The sequence below is a fragment of the Fusarium musae genome, chromosome 3 (assembly GCF_019915245.1).
Source record: "Fusarium musae strain F31 chromosome 3, whole genome shotgun sequence".
Lineage (NCBI taxonomy): Eukaryota > Fungi > Ascomycota > Sordariomycetes > Hypocreales > Nectriaceae > Fusarium > Fusarium musae.
Window position 1 is genome coordinate 4251519 of NC_058389.1, and position 19281 is coordinate 4270799.

General features: G+C 47.6%; 5 protein-coding genes and 2 non-coding genes across 7 annotated transcripts; 5 read left to right on the forward strand and 2 right to left on the reverse strand.

The window, feature by feature from the left end:
• Positions 1-1229: 1229 nt before the first annotated feature.
• J7337_004732 (uncharacterized protein) lies at positions 1230-1841 on the forward strand (the record flags this gene model as incomplete). Its single annotated transcript, XM_044822423.1, has 1 exon — positions 1230-1841. The coding sequence occupies one exon, from the start codon at positions 1230-1232 to the stop codon at positions 1839-1841; it is 612 nt and encodes a 203-aa protein (XP_044683756.1).
• Positions 1842-2634: 793 nt separating this feature from the next.
• Positions 2635-4374, forward strand: J7337_004733 (uncharacterized protein; the record flags this gene model as incomplete). The annotated part of the gene is made up of 1 exon (XM_044822424.1): positions 2635-4374. One exon carries the CDS (start codon positions 2635-2637, stop codon positions 4372-4374), a length of 1740 nt encoding a protein of 579 aa, XP_044683757.1.
• A 279-nt stretch (positions 4375-4653) lies between these two features.
• J7337_004734 lies at positions 4654-4725 on the forward strand. Its single transcript has one exon. It is a non-coding gene; the product is annotated as a tRNA-Gln (tRNA).
• A 1378-nt stretch (positions 4726-6103) lies between these two features.
• On the reverse strand, positions 6104-6895 carry J7337_004735 (uncharacterized protein; the record flags this gene model as incomplete). The annotated part of the gene is made up of 2 exons (XM_044822425.1): positions 6104-6306; positions 6355-6895. The coding sequence occupies 2 exons, from the start codon at positions 6893-6895 to the stop codon at positions 6104-6106; spliced, it is 744 nt and encodes a 247-aa protein (XP_044683758.1).
• A 682-nt stretch (positions 6896-7577) lies between these two features.
• On the reverse strand, positions 7578-7946 carry J7337_004736 (uncharacterized protein; the record flags this gene model as incomplete). Its single annotated transcript, XM_044822426.1, has 1 exon — positions 7578-7946. The coding sequence occupies one exon, from the start codon at positions 7944-7946 to the stop codon at positions 7578-7580; it is 369 nt and encodes a 122-aa protein (XP_044683759.1).
• Positions 7947-14182: 6236 nt separating this feature from the next.
• On the forward strand, positions 14183-14706 carry J7337_004737 (uncharacterized protein; the record flags this gene model as incomplete). The annotated part of the gene is made up of 2 exons (XM_044822427.1): positions 14183-14484; positions 14538-14706. 2 exons carry the CDS (start codon positions 14183-14185, stop codon positions 14704-14706), a joined length of 471 nt encoding a protein of 156 aa, XP_044683760.1.
• Positions 14707-19089: 4383 nt separating this feature from the next.
• Positions 19090-19161, forward strand: J7337_004738. The gene has a single exon. It is a non-coding gene; the product is annotated as a tRNA-Thr (tRNA).
• Positions 19162-19281: the final 120 nt, after the last annotated feature.

A 19281-nucleotide genomic window follows, 5' to 3' on the forward strand; every position in this document is an offset into this window, starting at 1 on the left:
TCCTCTGAATCGATGGTCCTGGGCGCAGGCCTTTCGACGCACCTCGCATCAATTATTAGAGAAACATGAACGTGGTTTTTTGCGTTGTTCAATATTTTGAATTGGAGAGAAAAGAGAAAAAAAGAAGTCAAATAAAATTTCGCGATTTTTCTTTTCTACGCGTCGTGAGGATAGTGGGGCTGCTTCTCGGTGCCTTGATGCCTGGTGCGCAAGGCTTCCATTTTGAGCTCTGGAGATACCCTGGAGACGAGGGAAGGAAGATGAGAGAGAATCTCCTCCGAGTTCAAAACTTGTGATAAATTCCAAAGCGCTCGATATTGCATTTCATATATTGACACCGTTATACGTATGGATCTATTTCAAGATCGAGATTATTAATACCCTACAGCTTTTCGCAATATCTTTTGCCCAGTTAATCGAAACTCCATATCACCTCAAAACAACAACAGAGCTTCCCACTCTATCTCTTACTCTTCCTCTCCCTGTTTCATTATTTCTCAAATGAGAACCTTTCTCGCCCAATATGATGAGAAGATACCCCTCTGGGTTTCATGGGATACCGGAACTATGCACGCCTCCTCTACCATCTTCACATGATGGAAAACCGCGTCGGCTTCTTACTCCAGAGCCACAACATTCTATCACACTGGCAACTGTGAAGGCGAACGGCCCATTCTTTCAACGACTCCCGAGCGAAATCCGTGCGAGGATCTTGCGTCTTGCGTTTGGAGACCGAACTCTTCATGTGGATTTGATTTATAGTCGCCCAATCCTTCCCGACGTCGACCGTCATGCTGGTGTTAGACAGGTGCCTTAGTATGGCACTTCTCAAGCCTGGATAACCTATCCAAACCCTGGCAATGCTGTTTTCGACTGGGTGAATTATCCAGACCAAAGCTGGGCATGGCGAAGCTCTCTGTGCCATCGGCTTCCCCCTTCTGGTTTGATGGACTCGCGTGGCCCTGGGTATGATCCTCAGCCTTGCGACGATGAGTGCGTGTATGGTTGGAATGGTAGAAATGGATTTCACCCACAATGTGAGCATTGGCCTGGCGACGATCCAAAGAAATGCTTAATTGGAGCTATGGGATGGCTCCTCTCCTGCAAGCAAGCGTTAGTAGCTCGCTCTGTTGGTCAAGGGATTTGCTAAAATCACATATAGTTATCGTGAAGGGATTCACGTCTTATACGCTACGAATACTTTTCATACGGCAAGCAAATCAATGATCATGAACATGCACGACTTCTTCCAGCAACAGCGACTAAATTCCATCACGTCTGTCGAAATCGTTTGGGAGTGTGCACCATGGATCTTGCCAGACATCGAGGACCACTCTAGGTTCGTTCCTCCTCTAAGCGACATGGAGTCTTTTAGACTATTTCTCAAGGCCATTCCCAATATTTTCCCGAACATCAAGAAACTTTATGTTTCTTTACAAGGAGACATGATTCCCAAGTCGCATGGACAACTCCGCGACACTGACAAGTACTCGACCAAGGAACGAATCTTGCTCGTGGAGAGGAACATCATCTTGAAAGTCGACCAAATGGTGCCTTACCTCAAACCCCATGTCGACTTTTCAATCGCCTATCCTACGAGTACGTATGCTGTGCAGAGAAGTCTTGCGCTTCGACAGGGCTGGACAGTGAAGCAGAGGCATGAGACTGGTGAGGTGGAACGACACTGGAGGCCATTGGCGAAATGCAAACCTCGAACAGGCTACTGGGTCTGCTTGGGTGATAAGGATGTAAGAAGAAAGAGAGCGAGAGGCATCATTGGGCATAAACATATGCCAGCGCGTGTTTCCGAAAAGAAGTATGATGTTTTCTTTCGGTCTTAGGACTCGGGTAGGTAGTGTATTGAGTGTATGACATTTTGGAAGGAATATGGTTTGGGTTGGGGAATCTCAGTCGGTTATATGCCAAAAGTCACGATGCACGAGTGCTGCATCTTATCGCATGTCACCAAATATTTATGTACGGTCTTGACTGCTAAGTCTATGGAAATAAGTAAAGATTAGTATGCTATTCGAAATATTGTAAGGCGTTCTCAGACTTTCGGCATCTAAGCAAATAATACGACAAGACCAACCAAAACCCCAAGAGCTTGGCCTGGTGACAATTTGTGGCGAAGCTCTTGTGGTATCCACAGAGAGACACGATGCAGCAAATAACGACTCTTGAGCCTGTGCCAACTCGGCTTCAGATGCCGTGAATATTGGCACATCCATGCCTTGGACTTTTTGCGAAGAGCTGACTTGGCTAGTGAGGTTCTGCTTGGCGTCTAATTCTTTGGTGTTTGATGCAGAGAATTCAAGCAAGTGAGAACAGCCAAGACGTGACATTATTCGATCGGGGCAGTGCATTCATCATCTTTATATCGATTCTTGATTTAAACCATGATGAGTGACTCCATGCGACATATAATTCTTGTTTCTTTTTCACTGTTGATCAAATGATCTGATTACATTAGTACTCGTCTCACTCTACTCTTACATCTCAATCATTCTAGCTCAGCTACAGACAAGCTACAGCTACAGCTATAGCTGAAAGCTCGCTGAAAGCTCCCCTCAGCTGCCCCTCATCTCATCCCACTTCCCTTCTTCTCCTCCATCTTCACAACATACGTACGTCATGGCTTCAGAACTCGCAACCCGCATCGGCGACCTCAACCCCTTCTCCTCCAAAAGCCGGCGCACCAACGATGAAGATTTCGGCGAGGAGATCGACAACAACACCGTCGCGGGCGGTGGCCACAGCGCCCGTCGCATGGTAACAGACCTCAGAGTCAGCAGCGCCCTACGAGAGTTCCTCGTCAAAGAGAAGATGCTCTCCAAGAAGGAAGCCAAGATTGACTCTGAGGACTCGTCGCGCGAGCTCTTGGAACTCGTTAGCAAACCGCATATTCGCGTACCGCCTGAACTCATGGATAGGTCGCATCCACTGCCGGAGTACTTTATCAGCTCGAGCCATAATACTTATCTCATGGCGCATCAGCTTTATGGGTCTTCGTGCGCGACTGCGTATGAGAGTGCGATCAGGACGGGGGCGAGATGTGTTGAGATTGATGCGTGGGATAATAGCGATGATAGAGATGAGCCCAAGGTCACTCATGGGTATACCCTAGTATCCAACATTTCGTTCCGTTTGGTTTGTGAGACGATTCGCAACTCTGCGGATCAAGAAGCTGTTGATGCGCAAAAGTATGGCTTCAGACCTTCGCCTATTCTTCTGTCGCTGGAGAACCACTGCGATGCGTATGGTCAGATGCGCCTTGTCAATATTATGCAGGATGTTTTTGGGGATCGCCTTTTGAGCAAGGCTGTTAGACATATTGGCCACGAAGAACAAGCTGGTTCGGATCAACATGTGAAGCTGGAGGATCTGGGTGCAAAGATTGCTGTTATTGTTGAGTATCACTTTACGGATGAGCCTTCAAGCAGCGATAGCAACTCGGATGACTCGGAGGACGAAGAAGAGGAAAAGGCTGCGCGAAAGGAGTACAAGGATAAGAGAAAGAAGGAAGAGCCCTCTATCATCATCCCTGAGCTTGCTGAGCTGGGCGTCTACGCGCAGTCTGTCAAGCCAATGGACAACTCGTGGTTCGAAGAGGGATCTCTCGCCAACGGCCCCCATCACCATCTTATCAACGTATCTGAATCAGGTCTGGCATCTCATCTTCCCGAGCACGCATCAAACATCGCCCGACACAACGCCCACCATCTCATGCGCGTTTATCCCAAGGGCACGCGAATCTCATCCACCAATCTTAAGCCCGTTCCTTACTGGGGAATCGGAGCTCAGATCTGTGCGTTGAACTTGCAAAACTTTGGTACCAGCAATCAACTCAACGAAGCCCTCTTCAGCGGCACAGACGGCTACGTCCTCAAGCCCGCTGCTCTGCGCGCCGGCGGAAACGGAAGACTGAGCACAGGTCGCAGCAAGCGTCTCCGTCTTCACGTCGCAGGCGCAACAGATATCCCTCTGCACGGCGACTCAGAGGCAGACTCTATCAAGCCGTACCTCACATGCACGCTGTACCACCCTGATAATATCAAAGGCGATCCACCCAAGCGCAAGACAGAACCGTATAAGCAGCACAAGCTTGAGTTTCTTCACAGAGGACCAAACCCGCCCCCGACAGAGCCTCTTTGGGATGAGACGCTGACTTGGGAGTATGAAGATAATGAGCTGACTTTCCTGCGTATGCTTATCAAGAGTGATGATAGTTGGACGAGGAACCCGATGTTTGCTGTTGCGGCGGTGAGATTGCTTTATGTTGAGCCGGGATGGAGATTTATTCGCATGTTGGATCTCAAGGGACATGAGACGCAGTGTTCGGTTCTTGTGAACTTTGAGATCATTGATGCTTAGGGGGAAATTATGAGTACATGATGATATGTCTATGAATATGCGATTTCCCTGTTGATTTGCGTTTGATATGGACTGAGTGATAGTCTTGCTTCTGATACCTACCTACCTTCGGTCATGATATATTTGCAATAGAATTAGTGATTTAATCTTTGCTTGCTCTAAACAGAAACAGCTTTGAAAGAGATTCCAGATGTAAGGCTTATCGACTTCGTCGTGCTGTCTTTAAATCTATAGTGAGTAAATCGAGTCGCAGGCATTCACCAAGTTGCCATGCGCTCAGGTTTCGTGGTCTAACGGTTATGACTGCGGATTCTGATTCCGCCAGCGAGGGTTCGACTCCCTCCGAGACCTTTCTTTTTACGCTACTGGCTTCTGTGAGTGAAACAGGTTCTGGTGGACTTATTGCTTGGTCTGTGTGCACTAAAGCTATATGACGTGATGAATGCTTCTTTGTCTCACTGGTGGTAGCTCTGCATCCGAAGATCTCTTCTGCTGCCGAACGGGGCCGGATGCTGGAGCGGGTCTCGAGATCCGGTCCGGGGTTAAGAGATGGCCGGCGTTGACGGCCATGGCTGAAGGTCTAGTAAACTTCAAGAGGGCCATGGCATAGAATATATGAAACCATGTAGACTAGATATATAAAATCAAAGTCAATCAGTTATGAACGAAGCTGCATGTCTTATATGCTTCCGTCAGATTATGCAAAACGAGATCGTTGACTGGTTCTCTATATTACAACAATATGGATAAGACATTAGTCGATTGAAAAGGATGTTTATGGTATCTTGCTATAGTATCTATAGGCTCAAATCAGCGTTGTCCGATTACGAATGCCACTCTTTGTGACGCCGCATCTTAGACATAAGCTTAACTTCCGAATGCCTTCGGATCTAACCTTCACCAATCAACAACACCCCAACTCCAAGTATAAGAAACGCCCAACGCCAGCTCCAAATCCTATTCTTCAATTATATCCAACTTCGAACAAACCAAGACTTTTGGAGTAACTCAACATACGACAAGATGGGCATTGTAACAACTCTTCTCGCACCAGTTCACCTCCTCTGCTTCTCAACACTCCTCGGCTCCCAACTCTACCAAACCTTCATCGTTACAAAAGTCACTTTCAAACACCTCCCGCGAACCCCCTATATCAATCTTCAAAAGACCCTCTTCCCGATTTTCTTCCAAGGCCAAGCTCTTCTTCTCTTCCTCACAGCTATAACGCTCCCCCCGTACGGTGTTCTCTCGCTTATCGAGCATAAGAGCGATTGGATACCTTTTGCGATATCTGGGTTTGTCTCGGGACTTAATCTTATGGTATTTGGACCAAGGACGAGACAACTAATGTTGGATCGTGTTGAGCAGGGTAAGTCATCTCGTGTCTCATGTGGGATAAAAGCTAACGAGATAGGGACGCTGGAAGTGAAGACGGCTGAGGGACCGAGTTCTACGATGGGGGTTATCAAGAAGAGATTTACAACTTCGCATGCTATGTGTATTCATCTGAACTTGATTGGTCTGGGAGCTCATCTTTGGTATACTTGGAGACTGGCATCCCGTCTCGACTTTTCACTATAATGGGAGGATCACGCATTTCTCAAGCCCTCATAAATCTCTGATATATTTAAAGCCCGTGTATCCGATAATCTCTTTATAGCTTTTAGAACTCAACTTCTGACCTTCATCTCAACTCCAACCACAAATCAACATTATCTCCAGACCTTTGTCAAGGAAGATACACAATCATCTCAAGTCCACCACTGTAAGCCGTAGTAGTGGTCTTGAATCCATTCTTCGGATCATGGATATAATCCAAAAACTCTTTATACAACGCCTTGGCCATCTTTGTGTTATCAGCTAGAATGATAGCCCCTCGCTTCAGACGAGGCTTGATGATCTCCAGAGCTGGAAGAGCCATTGGTATCCAAGCTGTTCAACATTAGCAAACCTTCATAAGCTGAGATTCTCGAAACTTACTGTCAAGGAGCAGCATATCAATCTCCTCAGGCATACCCTCCTCCGAAAGCGTCTCTCTTAAATCTCCCTCCCTCAGGTCAATCCACGGCTGAACCTCTTCACCTGCTTCACTCCAATGCTTCCTCGCCCTCTCAGCTTTACTACTCTCCCACTCCGTACCAACAACCTTGCCCGTAACCTTCTCACCCCTCGCTCTCATAGCATTAACGTTCTGTCCTACCGCCAGAGCAAGATACATCGTCGAAACACCAAAACTAGTTCCTGCCTCAACGATGTTCTTGGCGTTTATACTGCGGGCGAGGAGATACATGAAGAGACATTTATCTTGCTCTAGAGCGACGAACTTATCGCTCATGTGAGCGTCTGCGGACGTAGACCATGTTTTGCCGGTGAGGTAGAAGCCAAAGAGATATTTGAGGTAGAACCAGGTTTGAGAGATGGCCTTTTCTTGAGCTTCTGATTCGGCGTGAAGGCGTGTCAGGAGGTCATGGAGGCGAGGACTCGCCTCGAGTGCTTGAAGGGCCGTTGGTGATGGTGCCATGGTGATGGAAGTTGACGATGAAGGCAGTGATAATACTTTAAAGTCAAAAGGATTCTCTTACTTTATATACGTGAAATATGAGTCAAATGAATATGTTTACGAGCTGAATATGGTAATTGAGATCGGGAGAGATGTTAGTCTTGAGCTGATATCACCGAGGCCGACATGTCAAGACCGAACTCTTGGGCCAAAATGGCATCCCTTCATTCCGTAGACTTGTCATAATAACTTGTTTGGAAAGCGTTTAAATGCGAGAGATTGATAAGCTCCTGTAGATTAGATAGAATTATTGTGTAAGCTTTCAGGTCAGTATATTATGAGATCCTGTCACTTTGCATATGTAATATACGTTCCGTTTGATCTGCCCTCGATTCACACCAAGCACCTGGGAACAGACATCGAGATTCAGTACCATATATTGTATACATATATGCATGATATTTTGCCTTATGAGTTGCCGTCCACTGAAACATCAAATTGATTGTCTTTGCAGGAGTAATCTGTGCAGTCTCGTCAAGACCGAGAACCAAACCCGGACTTCGGCCCCGGCTCTAAACGCCCTCTTTTCCGATCCCATCCCGACCCCATATTGAATCACGGAAATCATACGCATGCAAGGCACAGCAGAGACCTTTTGAGCTGCAGAATACAAAAATCCCAACGGGAATAATGCAGCTACCCGTCAGACTCTATCGCCAGCCTCTTTGCCATTCGCATTCACAGGGATACACACAATAAACATCAAACATCCGCCCTCGCTCTTGAAAGGACCATGCCGCATCCCAGGCTTTCGGTACGCATACGCGCCCTTCTCCCAACCCTGCTGCAGATTCTGGTCGTACAAATCACCCTCAACCATGAAAATCTCCTCAACGTAGTCGTGGATGAAAATGTCCTGCTGATTGCCGGCGCCAGGCTGCCATCGCTGTAATGTTGTACGTCTGCCTGTCTGCGAGTCCTCGTTGAGGACTAGTTCATCGACGCCCGGCTCGAGAGTCGACCATACACGATTGAAAGATGTGGAAGCGGGGTGAAATTCAAACTGCTCCATTGCGAATGAAATACAGACAGGTGATCGATACTGTCGCACTTGGGCTCAGCATCGACTGGCACAGCCTTAAATCCTCCAGAAACATAGCCATTGCATTGAATGACGAGAACACAATGATATCATTGGTAAGCTGACCATGACAAATGCAGCAACGTTATTATCTAAACCTCCTGCCAAAGAGAGCAAGGCCCCATACTGCGTTGGAAAAGGCAATCGAGATAATCACCGTAGGCTGGCTCTTCAAGACAGACAAGTTGCTTCGACATAGCCCAGGACATTTGCAACGGGAACGTTGCTGACTCCGTGAAGGGGAACCTGCAGCTTACCTAGGCAGAGTGCATCCGCTTGGATGCAACCGTTTGAGCTAAAAATGCACAGTACAGTAGACTCCTACCGTTGTCAAAGGTTATGCGCAGAATTGATAAGAATCACGGTGAGATATGCAGGATTGAGATCTGCGCTCACGAGGTATTGGTGACTCTAAACGCCCACTAGGACTCTCGCATCAAGCTCAAAGAGGTCATGGGGAAACTAAAGCTCGATCTTGAGTTGCATCTGAAGTGATGGATATTGACGAATACCAATCGATATATGGGGGCGGCTACCAAAACCCATGTTTAGTATGAGTTGTTTCATGTCGTGGCAGACGTTGGCTAGTGTCAAGGGATATATAACACGGCTAATCAGACATGGTGACAGCTCAAAAATGCTAGAGGCATTCCTCTCAGTCTCAAACACGTCCTTGAGATCGCCTTGCGTCGGTAGACTTAAACTGTAAACGCAGCCCGCCGATCCGACGGCTCAGAGTCACTTGACGAGCCAAGTCAGACGGCAGGACGGATAACATAGCGAGAGATTGTCACTCAGGATGCTGGAGGAGCGGGGAGGGTGTTACACAACATCCAAAGCTCGTAAAAAGAAGAGAGGTGCTCATCGATGTGGTCGTACAGCATCATCACGAGAATTTGAGACACTGCTTCCAATGATTCATACCATAGTTCCTGAAACATGTATCCCAAGTCTTGGATGCCGATAATGCCGTCTACAGTTCACGAACATCTGGTTGGTGTTTCCATTCAACTGTAGCACCAGTACTGGGGCAGAGCGGGGGCTTGTCAAAGTGTGCATATCAAGTCAAGGGGTGTCAAGAGCGTTATGCTCTGTTTAAGATCAACAGTTGATGTACACGCCGGCCAACGACTGATAAACGTTGCATCGCCAAAGGGGCACTGGTCGAGACTGGAAACGCAACAATGATGTGTAAATCATTGGAATTGTCGCATTGGTGAAAGTTGACTGGTGAAACCCATCGACGGGAACCAAGATAACCGGCGTCAGCCACCCGATCAGACTGAGCTTCAGCTCTGGGGCTGAGACAAGGCTCACCACACTGGGACTGGTCTGCATCTCTGTCACAGTGACAGTGACTGTATCTCCCCTCGAGGACCTATCGTCCACCGCTAGATTGACGCTCTCTTCTCACGGGGATGGGGCCAACAAGTGTGAGCGGGGCGGGATTGCCAAGAGCCGACCATGAGTGGATCTTTTGACAGAAATGGAGAAGGATTTCCGAGATGAACTTCAAGTTGTGGGACAAACAGCGAACGAGAAGAAGAGGATCGGCATCAGTTGAGTGCAAAATCAGAGGCACGCAGGATGTTGATCAAAGTACTTTGGTCCACTGAGAACATGCTTCAATGACACCGACAACATCAAACCGTAATCTGTGCTGAGGAACCACAAGTTGTTGGGTCATCGGCGCTTTTATTTTTTCTCTCCGAACCATCGTGAACATCCTCATTGAGCACATTCGAAGAGAAAAGAGGGTTTGGAGGGGAACGAAACGAATAATCATACCTGTCACTTACCATTGAGGCTCGCGAGCTTGACAGCCGAATCGCTGCCCAACGGGCTAAACACGACCTTGACAGGTTTGACCCCCATGCACCCATTTTTATTGGTAGCGATATAGGGACCCCTATAAAACAACCGCTCGGCCGAATAAGTGTCTCCGAGCGATAGTCAACAGGCGAAAGCTTGGGGCAAGATGACGTTGGGAAAGAAAAAAACAATATGATCTTATGAGGATGAGACCACTGTCAAGACCAAAAGGTGCTGTGACATTGAGCGTATCGTTGTTGCCTCAAGTTCTTGGCTTGGGAGACCTCTCACGATGACTTCACTTCTGACAGGTCCAGCATTTCAGTACGCCCTTGTCACGGGGAACATCCAGGCGAGAACAACGTTCTGCCTAAACGACAGGAGATGGTCCAGGATGAAATATGCTGTCGCTGTCAGTCGGTTACAACCGTGAACCACTTTTCTTCCACGTTTCTTCCAAAACGATACCAGCACCCTGGTATAGACGCTGAACGGTGCGAGGAATGACGAGAAGATTGCGATTTGCGGACCTGGTCAAAGAGCTGATGATCATTATCAGAGGGGCGCGAAAAGCCTGCGGCAAAGGTGACCGTCTTGGACTGTGCGTTCCTGGAAAGTGAGAGGGATAGGCAGTGATTGGAGGTTTCGAAAGACGGTGGCCGTTTCGTTGACTGTTGATCTTTCGAGAATACTGTACTGTGATATTGGTCATGTTTCGCCCTTGAGCCTGTTGAGCCTGCAAGACCTGATACCTTGGGACCTTGTAGGGAAGTTGACGCGGCAGAATGCAGATCCATGACATCAGACTAGTCGAAGGGTTACTACCTGGACACTTGCTGCTGGATGGAGCTCTTGTGTTTCCGAGGGCGGAGTGAAATGCAACCCCATAACCAGTGAGCGAAAGGGATGAGACGCAGATTGATGGCTTAACGCACTGCGGGAGAGATCAGACTGATATGCAAGCTAAAGCTGTAAAGCACCGATGAATCATATGATAAAAAAAGAGGCTGAAATCGCAGCCAAGAGGATTGTAGGACCCGAGTGTGCGGTGTAAGTCCAGGCACAGCCAATTTGATACTCGAGAATACCCTTGGTCGCTCTTCTTCCTTGTCATTCCGACTTGTTGGGTTTGGCAGGAGTAGCATGGCGATCAGCTAATAAGTCGCTGACCGGCAATGATCATTGAACGATGTACCAGAAGGGTTCCTTCGAGTGACAATTCAGACAAAGATTTGCAGGTCAAGTCACAAGAGTTGCAAATCAGTACTGAACTCGGTGCCCTGACCGACACCGCTCAAGGATTGGTCCAACGAATAGACAGTAACAAACACTGTATTAATAGTTGGTCAGTATTGGACATTCTGCCGCAGTTGCTTTCAACCTGCAACAGCATCTTTTTGGTGAGTATCGGTGGGCACTTGGGGGGTCCAGCACAACAGGAAACGGCCAACCGAAACCCAATCACGATGGTGTATCAAAGATGGAATGGTTGGCGCGAAGAGAAGAACCGACGATCTCCAACAAACAAAGAAGCAAGAGAGTTGCGAAGTTTATTCGTTGTCAGAGAAGACAACCGGCCGTGCTGTAGTGAGCCCAGCAACAGCTGTCATAGTGGATATGCCCTGACTCTTAGAAGGTCGCCGTCATGGGGCAAGAAAACACTGAACCTTGATATAGGTTGTCAGAATAAGATGAGCAAAGAGTCCCCTAAGCTTAGGCTAAGTTTTCCTAAAGATTTTCATCACTTAAGGTTAAGGTCCTCAGTTTTCTTTCCTCTCTTAGGCCGCCTCTCCGCTGAACGTCCTCCGAATCCTCTAAAGCCCACCGAGGCTGGTTAGTTGATAGACACTCAACGTCTATTGCAGGGATTCAGCCTCCAGAAGCGGGCCTCAACCGTGGTCTGCAAGGGCCAACAATTGCGTCACGACTGAGTGTTGATCGGTCAAATTCTGTCAGGCCTTCTCACGAGGAGGCTTGGCCTGGGGGTTTCTGAGGCTCGGGTCGTTTCCCTGAGGTCGTCTAAACTCTTGGCTTACCTAGGGGCGGGGGGGTTTGTTTGTTTTTCAAATTAGGCAGGGTGATTTGATTGACATTGTGAAAGTGGCTGTATGAGTAAGGACCACGTACGGTAATACTCGTAGTGAGGGGTTTTCTTGATTTCGTTAAATAACGACGTTCGTGAATTGCGAAGCTCGTGGTGTTGAGTATGAACATCTCAATAATGGATGCGGCATGAGGTCAGTTTTCCAGTGGAGGAGATACGTACCTCTGCCGGTCCTGCACCCAGACGATGGCAGGGCCAGTGATGTGAGCTTCCATAGCCTTCCTTCCATTTGGGGGCTGTCGAGTCGCGTGGGAGAAAGCTGGTGCCACTGTCATCCAATCCAAGGATGCTGTTTCCTGCTGGACCGCGACATTGAATGCCTGGGTCAGGATACCCGATGGCAGATGCCTGCATAAGTACAATCCCATATAATTTAATGCGATAAAGCACTTGGCCCAGGATAGTTTTTGCCGTACCGAGGGGCGCCGATCTCAAGTCCCATGACTCCCTGTTCTGTCGTCACTTTCCTCATTTGGCCCCCCCAAGTCCATTGTATCTTTCCAAGGGTCTCCTCCCATCCTCATCCTTGGGAGGCACGATGATACTGTAGCTGCCCGCCTGCTGTGTCTTCTTGTCTTTTTCTTTTTCATTCTTCTAGAGCCCATTATTATTCGACTGCCGGTTTTCCTGGCCCTACGGAGCATTAAGTGGTACCTGCTCCTCGTGTCTGCGAACCCCCCAGCGGCACACTGTAGGTACTGTCGCCGTACATACAGTAGAGAGAGTCTGAAAGAGAGAACTAGAAAAATATCCCGACGCCTACCTTTCCCTTTAGTGAAGTAGTGATGACCCTCAGCTTGAGGTCCAGCGAAATTATCAAATTGACGAGAAATCCACTTTAACATTCCCATCCCCATTTCGTCCATCCCCTTCCCCTCTTTTGTCTCTTCCTTTTCTGTTCTGGGTTCGCTCCTTCTTTTTCTGCTGGCCGGGTTCTTTCTTCCTGCCACCTATCTAGCACCTAGCACCTGCCACCTGCCACTTCCATTCCGAACCCGACCTAACCTGCCTTGCCCTGTCTCGCCATCGCCATCGCCATCGCTTGCCCGTTGCCTTTTCAAAAGAAGGGTCCTTCCTGCCTCTGCCCTGCCCGCAACCGTTGGCCGAAACTACCTTGTTTGCCTCTTGGACTTTCATGATTGTTTGCGCCTTGGAATATATTGCCACTGCCGGGATTGGTCATTCTGACTTATTCGTCATATTCTTTCAATTTAACTTTTAACGTTTTAACTTTTTGGTTGGTCTTCTATCTCTTCTTCTTTTATCTATCAGTTATCATTATTCTATCGCGACTTGATTATTATTCACCTTCCAATCTGTCTGTCTGTCTGTCTGTTACTGTTAGTTATCCCATCCATCCCCTCTTGTTCACTCACTCCTACGCACCTGCATTTATCCTTGAATGTGACGTTGCTGCTCTCTATTGCAATGCAGGCAGTTGCTTTTTATTTTCGCATGCTGCCCCTGCCATCAAACAATTCCAATTCTCACTCTTCGTTCTTTTCGTCTGCTGACATTCGCGCTCTCTTTGCAGGGTCTTCCCCTCGGCAATTCAACAAAATCTTTCCACCACCTGCTTCGATTCTTTAGCAAAAGCAGGCTAGTATTCCTCTGACCGCCACCTGCTGCCGCCAGCACCTTCAGCCCCTACGACTAAACTACACATACCACCCTTACTCAATCACACCCATTCCTCCCGTTTCGACATCACAATCCACGACTGAAGCCACCAAACCCACGATATCTTCAAACACAAGCGTTTGCGAATCTTATCTACCGCTACCGAAGCCACGATTTCAATCGCGATCAAGTTTCGAGTTCATTTGCGGCTAGACTAATCGGCCTCTCCGCGTGTCGACTCCGCCTTCTAAACGCCCTCTAGAACACAATCCAGCCTCATCACACCCTTGGTGGATCCGGAATCGTTGCCTCCCTCGCAAGCGTATATGCTCGGACTTGGAGAACTTTAAACCACGTGGAACTATTTGGTCTCGACTTGCCCCTCTCCACAACTCCCCTCGACAACGAGTTCACGAGACTCTTAAGACACCTACACCAACATACCATTCATCCATTGAGTTAGCTATTTTGGCTGACTTTTGGTGCTTCTCAATTACTGCTGTCTGTGTCGTCACACGATTGTGGATGTCGCAATAACCTCGTATACTCTGTGCGACAAGTTGCGACTTATTACGAGTTATTTGAACCGAGCGACAATCACCACTTCACCCACATACCATACCATACTATAATGGCAGTCAACGAACTCCCAAATGCTCCTGCAGAGCATCCCCATGCAATCGCACGATCAGATTCTTCCACATCATCGAGCCCCGAAGACAATAACGAGCCCATTATTCACCAGCCGGTCCCTATTCGACCTAGCCTACCTCAACGGAAAAGCAGCGGCCCTCTAGTTGTCCCTCGCGACAGCTCAGCAGTTGGCCCTCTCGAGCCCGACTTTGGTCCAGATGACGTCAGGGCAATGAGTCCCAGGAGAACGAGCGAGGATCTCGATAGGATTGGAAAGGCTGCGCGCGAAGAAATGAGAAGGTAAGGACTTGACAATTGAACAATTCGCTCAGAGCTATCGCTGACTTTCATAGACACGCCAAGGCATTGCAGGACTCTCTTCTCACAATCTTCAACCGCATTGAAGCCGTTCGCGAAGAACACGACAAGCTTGATAACAACAACAAGTTCTTGCAAAAGTACATTGGCGACTTGATGAGCACTAGCAAGATCACAGCGACGAGTAGCCAACGCAAGAAATAAGTCTATCTTAAGACACGAGACAATGCAGTGTCTCGACTTCCCATTCACAACCATCTTACACCGATTCGACGGGCTAGGTGAGACTAGATCTACATCTATGCCAACACTTTAGAAACATTCGATATTATACTTGGGATTCGCGACTTTTTAGGGCCCAGTGTGGGCATGATACCCGCGCCTTGACAGCGCAGTTTCTTGAACTCTACCTTTTAGGGAAGAGAAAAAAACATTACATTTGCATTTCATTGTACATTAACGCATTATGAAACCGGGAGCAGTTGGGATCGATCCATCATGAAGGATGGATCATCGCACCGTGGGAGCACGCTGGAGCTTTGGATTTCTCGGTTTTGCATGATATTGCATCACCTGCATTGCGCTACGTCTTGTCGGGGGTTACTGCACCCTTTGTTTGCGCATTGGTTTGGCGTTTTGAGATTGCAGCATACAAGGACTAGGATGAATGTCTGGTGTTTTTGTATTGTATCATGGTATTATTATACGGCTTGATTTTTGCAGCTTCTAAGAGAGAAGCTCAGAGTGGGGTGATGGATATGGGATACTGACATCTATCTGCCAGGGGGCACGGAGTGAGGTTCGTAAAAAGAGTATTATCATTTTTTCAGTGAAGTGTCTTGGTCTTTGCCTTTGCCTTTGCCTTTGCAGAATGATACCAACGCGATGCCGTGAGTTGAGAGGAGTCAATAAAACTGCGATTTAGCAAACGTTCCGATTTGATACCTTGTGATAATTACATCTCCACCATTGGACTCAGCTTCAACTGGACTAACCCCGTTCATACATTGATATTCTGCGAACCTGCAAGATGGATAGACCGGGTATGTCCCTTCATACATTAGTGCATCCATGGATCCCATCACCAACGCAGTCTCCACGCTGGGGCCGAACCTGATAGCCTGACTCGGGGGTTTTTTACCCACCCGTTGCCTTGGTGCATCTAGAATTTTTCCATTAGTTGCCGTGTTGTTTCCGGTGTGGAGAAGAGAGTTCGTCTAGAATTTGCTTCTGTATTGGGCATTTGGTGGCTGCTGACGATAAAAGTCTGATGCCGTTGCCGACGGTCGGTTTCACCGGTGAACGATGAGTTTTGTCGGTGCGAGAACGAAAGTTCTTTGCATGATGGTGTTGCAGGTGAAGGGACAGGGGGATTGTGCAGCCGAAGTGTATCGGTGAGGCGAGCTTTGGACGGGACCGAATATTGACGGCATTTGTCTCAGATAGAACTGGACTAGTTCCCTTGCTTAGCCGGTGGCAAGAATGGAATATACGATATTAGTATGACAGCTGAAAAGTCGATAGACTAATGTAGGTAGGTAGCTATTGTCTTGTATTGATCAGCTGGGGAGTTTAGGTCAAAGCTATATCGCGCTAAGTAGTTCGGCGAACTACGTATATCTCAAGACTATGTTGCTGATAGTGGTCTAGACCTCTGGCTACTACCCCAGCTGTACAATCATTGCTCTGTAATCAAGTCTGGGAATGTGATATGTTTCAATTGTGTCATTTACAGTCTACTCAAGATTGTCTACAAGCCTACTCGATTATACAATAGTGTATAAACGAAGGAAGATCCTATTATTGAATAAATACAGCTCATAAAGAAAGTTAGTACTAACCTAATACTATCCTATCAAAAACTTAGTGGTAGGATATTATGTGATAGCCTGACCACTACTAGAATCGAAATATTTATCGATTTCAAGACAACGCCGGATGGTGTCTGCGCCTGCAAACTTGAGCGACGACAGATTTGGGTTGCAACTCGCGTATGTACATATTCACCAGCATCATACTCATTGGTGCAATAAATCGTGAAACCAACATCAATTTTATACGCAAGGTTCCTCGACTCGACCCAAAGACTGCTCTCTATAGATGCTGTGCCCTGTGACAGAAGCAAAAAACACCCTGAAGCTGCGATACCAAAGTCACTTCACCTAAACTGCATGCCATTTCCAATAAATACCTGGCAGAAGTGTCAAAGTTGCTTTCGTTAATAAACGCAAACTGGGTTTAATCCGCCATCCAGCATCCATCAGCATCACATATCATCCAAACAGCGGCTCGAATCCATCCTCTGCATCCTACTCAATCCATTATTTAACCATGCCTTCATCTGGGATGGGTGCTCCGTATGCGAAGTTTGCCTCCTTGAGCGTCTAATTGACAATGACCATTGTGGTGTATAGCACCTTAGTGACGAGTCTGATACGGAATGGGGGCTTGGAGAACCATGAAGCAATTTTTTGAGCAGTGTCAAGTGACTGTAGTGTGTCCCTGGGATGCTGGATATGGTATGTCCCGAGTTGAGCCGTGAGAAGGCCGGTCCAAAACAGCAACCGTCAAGTACCACCATTCTAAAATTCTTGGTCTAGAACGAGCACTACCGTAAGTCATGGAAAATCAAGACATGATCTAATATAAAGATCTAATGTGCCAAAGACGGGCCCCTTTGTTTCCGCCAAGTGATGAGGATGGTGCATGTACATGATTCTTCCTTATCCATGCGCAAAATCAGACACTATTCTCATCACTGACACCAGAGGAACCGTCCCTCTCGATGCAAGATCTTGAGAGATGATCTCTCGGGGTATTCTGGTGCGCTAAGGAGATTGAAGAATAGAAAATATGCTGATCTTGAGTTTGAAATGGAGGCTCTGAACGAGCGATCTGAGATTCCAGTTCTTCTAAAAACAACAACTCCAACAACACCAATACCACTACCATCCGCGGATGCTCAGAGCGGTTGAGTGATACCTCGACTATATCTTGAGCGAAACCACATGGGCAAGTGACTCCTCTCTCATAGAAAAAGGACGAGAAACAAAAGATGGGGGAAACAGAGAGATGGCTCTTGGAGCGAGTTTGTCCGAGATGAGTGCGGCTTGACTCCTGAGCAACTGCAGAAGGTTCAAGACATCCGAGCCGAATACACAAAGAAGCGGAGAACTTTTACGCATGGAATGAGACCCAGGAAGCCATAGTCAGAGTCACTGAAAAGTACAAATGTACGATTTGCGGCTATGTGGCAGATAGCCCATCTCATCTTCAGATTCTATCAAAAGTCGCAGAAATGCCAGGCTCTGGCAGAGTCGCAGCGCATAGGAATACCAATCGTAATGACGTTCTCAGGGGTCTATTGATGGACTGGCCGCCATATGTGATACTGGCTCCCGTTGCATCAGGTAGTTGGTATTAAAGCCCTCGTCCTGACGCGCCAGTATTCTGTCATGATGTCCTAAGCAATGGACGATTAGATTTAACTTACGTTAGTGGCTCAGACGACATCGAGAAAAGAAATTTTCTCGATAAAGTCGTTGGTGTTCTGCGTCTTCTTTTGACAGGCCTCTTGTAAGTGCTTAGTTTAATCGACGACCTGGCAAAAACCTCCGGACACACAGACTCAAGCGGAGGGACGAGGAGGGGACGGTGATGATCCTTGGGGTCCCCGAAAGGAGCGCGCCGTTGGGCAATACACCTTGAAACGTGACTCCTTGCATGAGGATCAAGCACTGCTAACCGTCGTCCGCTTCGGCCGGTGGCATCACAATGCTGGTCTCGAGAGAATCTTCCCGTGGCGAACTGTCGCTAACAAGTTCCACACGAGTACATCTTCGTGTTGGCCGGCCGTTTAGATGATTGTGAGTGTCTTGCTGATGATATACTGGTATATGATACTGAGGTCAAAGCTCACCCAAGATGCTCACATTTACCACCTACCTAGCTACAGCTAGAACAGAAATGCTACGGCGCAGCTATTGTATGAATAAATGAGTTATGAAGAGCAGTTCAAGCTCAAGACACGAACACGAGAACCAAACGCTCAATTAGAGTAGATGAATTAGTGTTTGGCGGTTATGCAGAAACATGACTTGTAAGTGAGTGAGTGGCAAAGCCGTGGCAGCCACTGGCAGATGAGAAAAACTTTCGTCCTACAAGATCGGGTTTTCTTTGCCAAACATCGAACCAAAAACATAAAGAATTCTCCCTCAAATCATTACTATCTCAGATTATTCTTCTCTTAAACTTCTGATATTCTCTCCTCTTTCAATGGTCAACAATGCAATTCTCACGACAAAAGCAGCCAGCAAACAAGCGACGCAGCAGACCAGATTTTCCCTTTCCCACGAAAGACTTACACTCTACCAAGGTTCCCCAAGCAACAGTCTCTCATTTCCTCTCCCAGGCCAACACATCCTCATTCAACAACCCCATCTCTCAGCCTCCTCTTACACTCAGAACCAGCCTCACTCAGCACCAACTCTCCCAAATCCGAAGACCTCAAGAAGACCAAAACTCTCAGCTCGCGCATATAAACACCAAAACTAAGCGAGCTTGCCAATAAGAGGACGACACGCCCCGGCCCCGTTGGCCAAGTGGTAAGGCGTCGCACTCGTAATGCGAAGATCACTGGTTCGATTCCAGTACGGGGCATCCGTTACCCCAGATGTCTCAGACAGTTGAACCCTCTGTTTTTGCTTCCTCGACATATTGAGAAGTTGTCTTTTTGCTCGGCTGTAGAATTAGAGCTAGATTCCGAGGCTTTCATTGGCT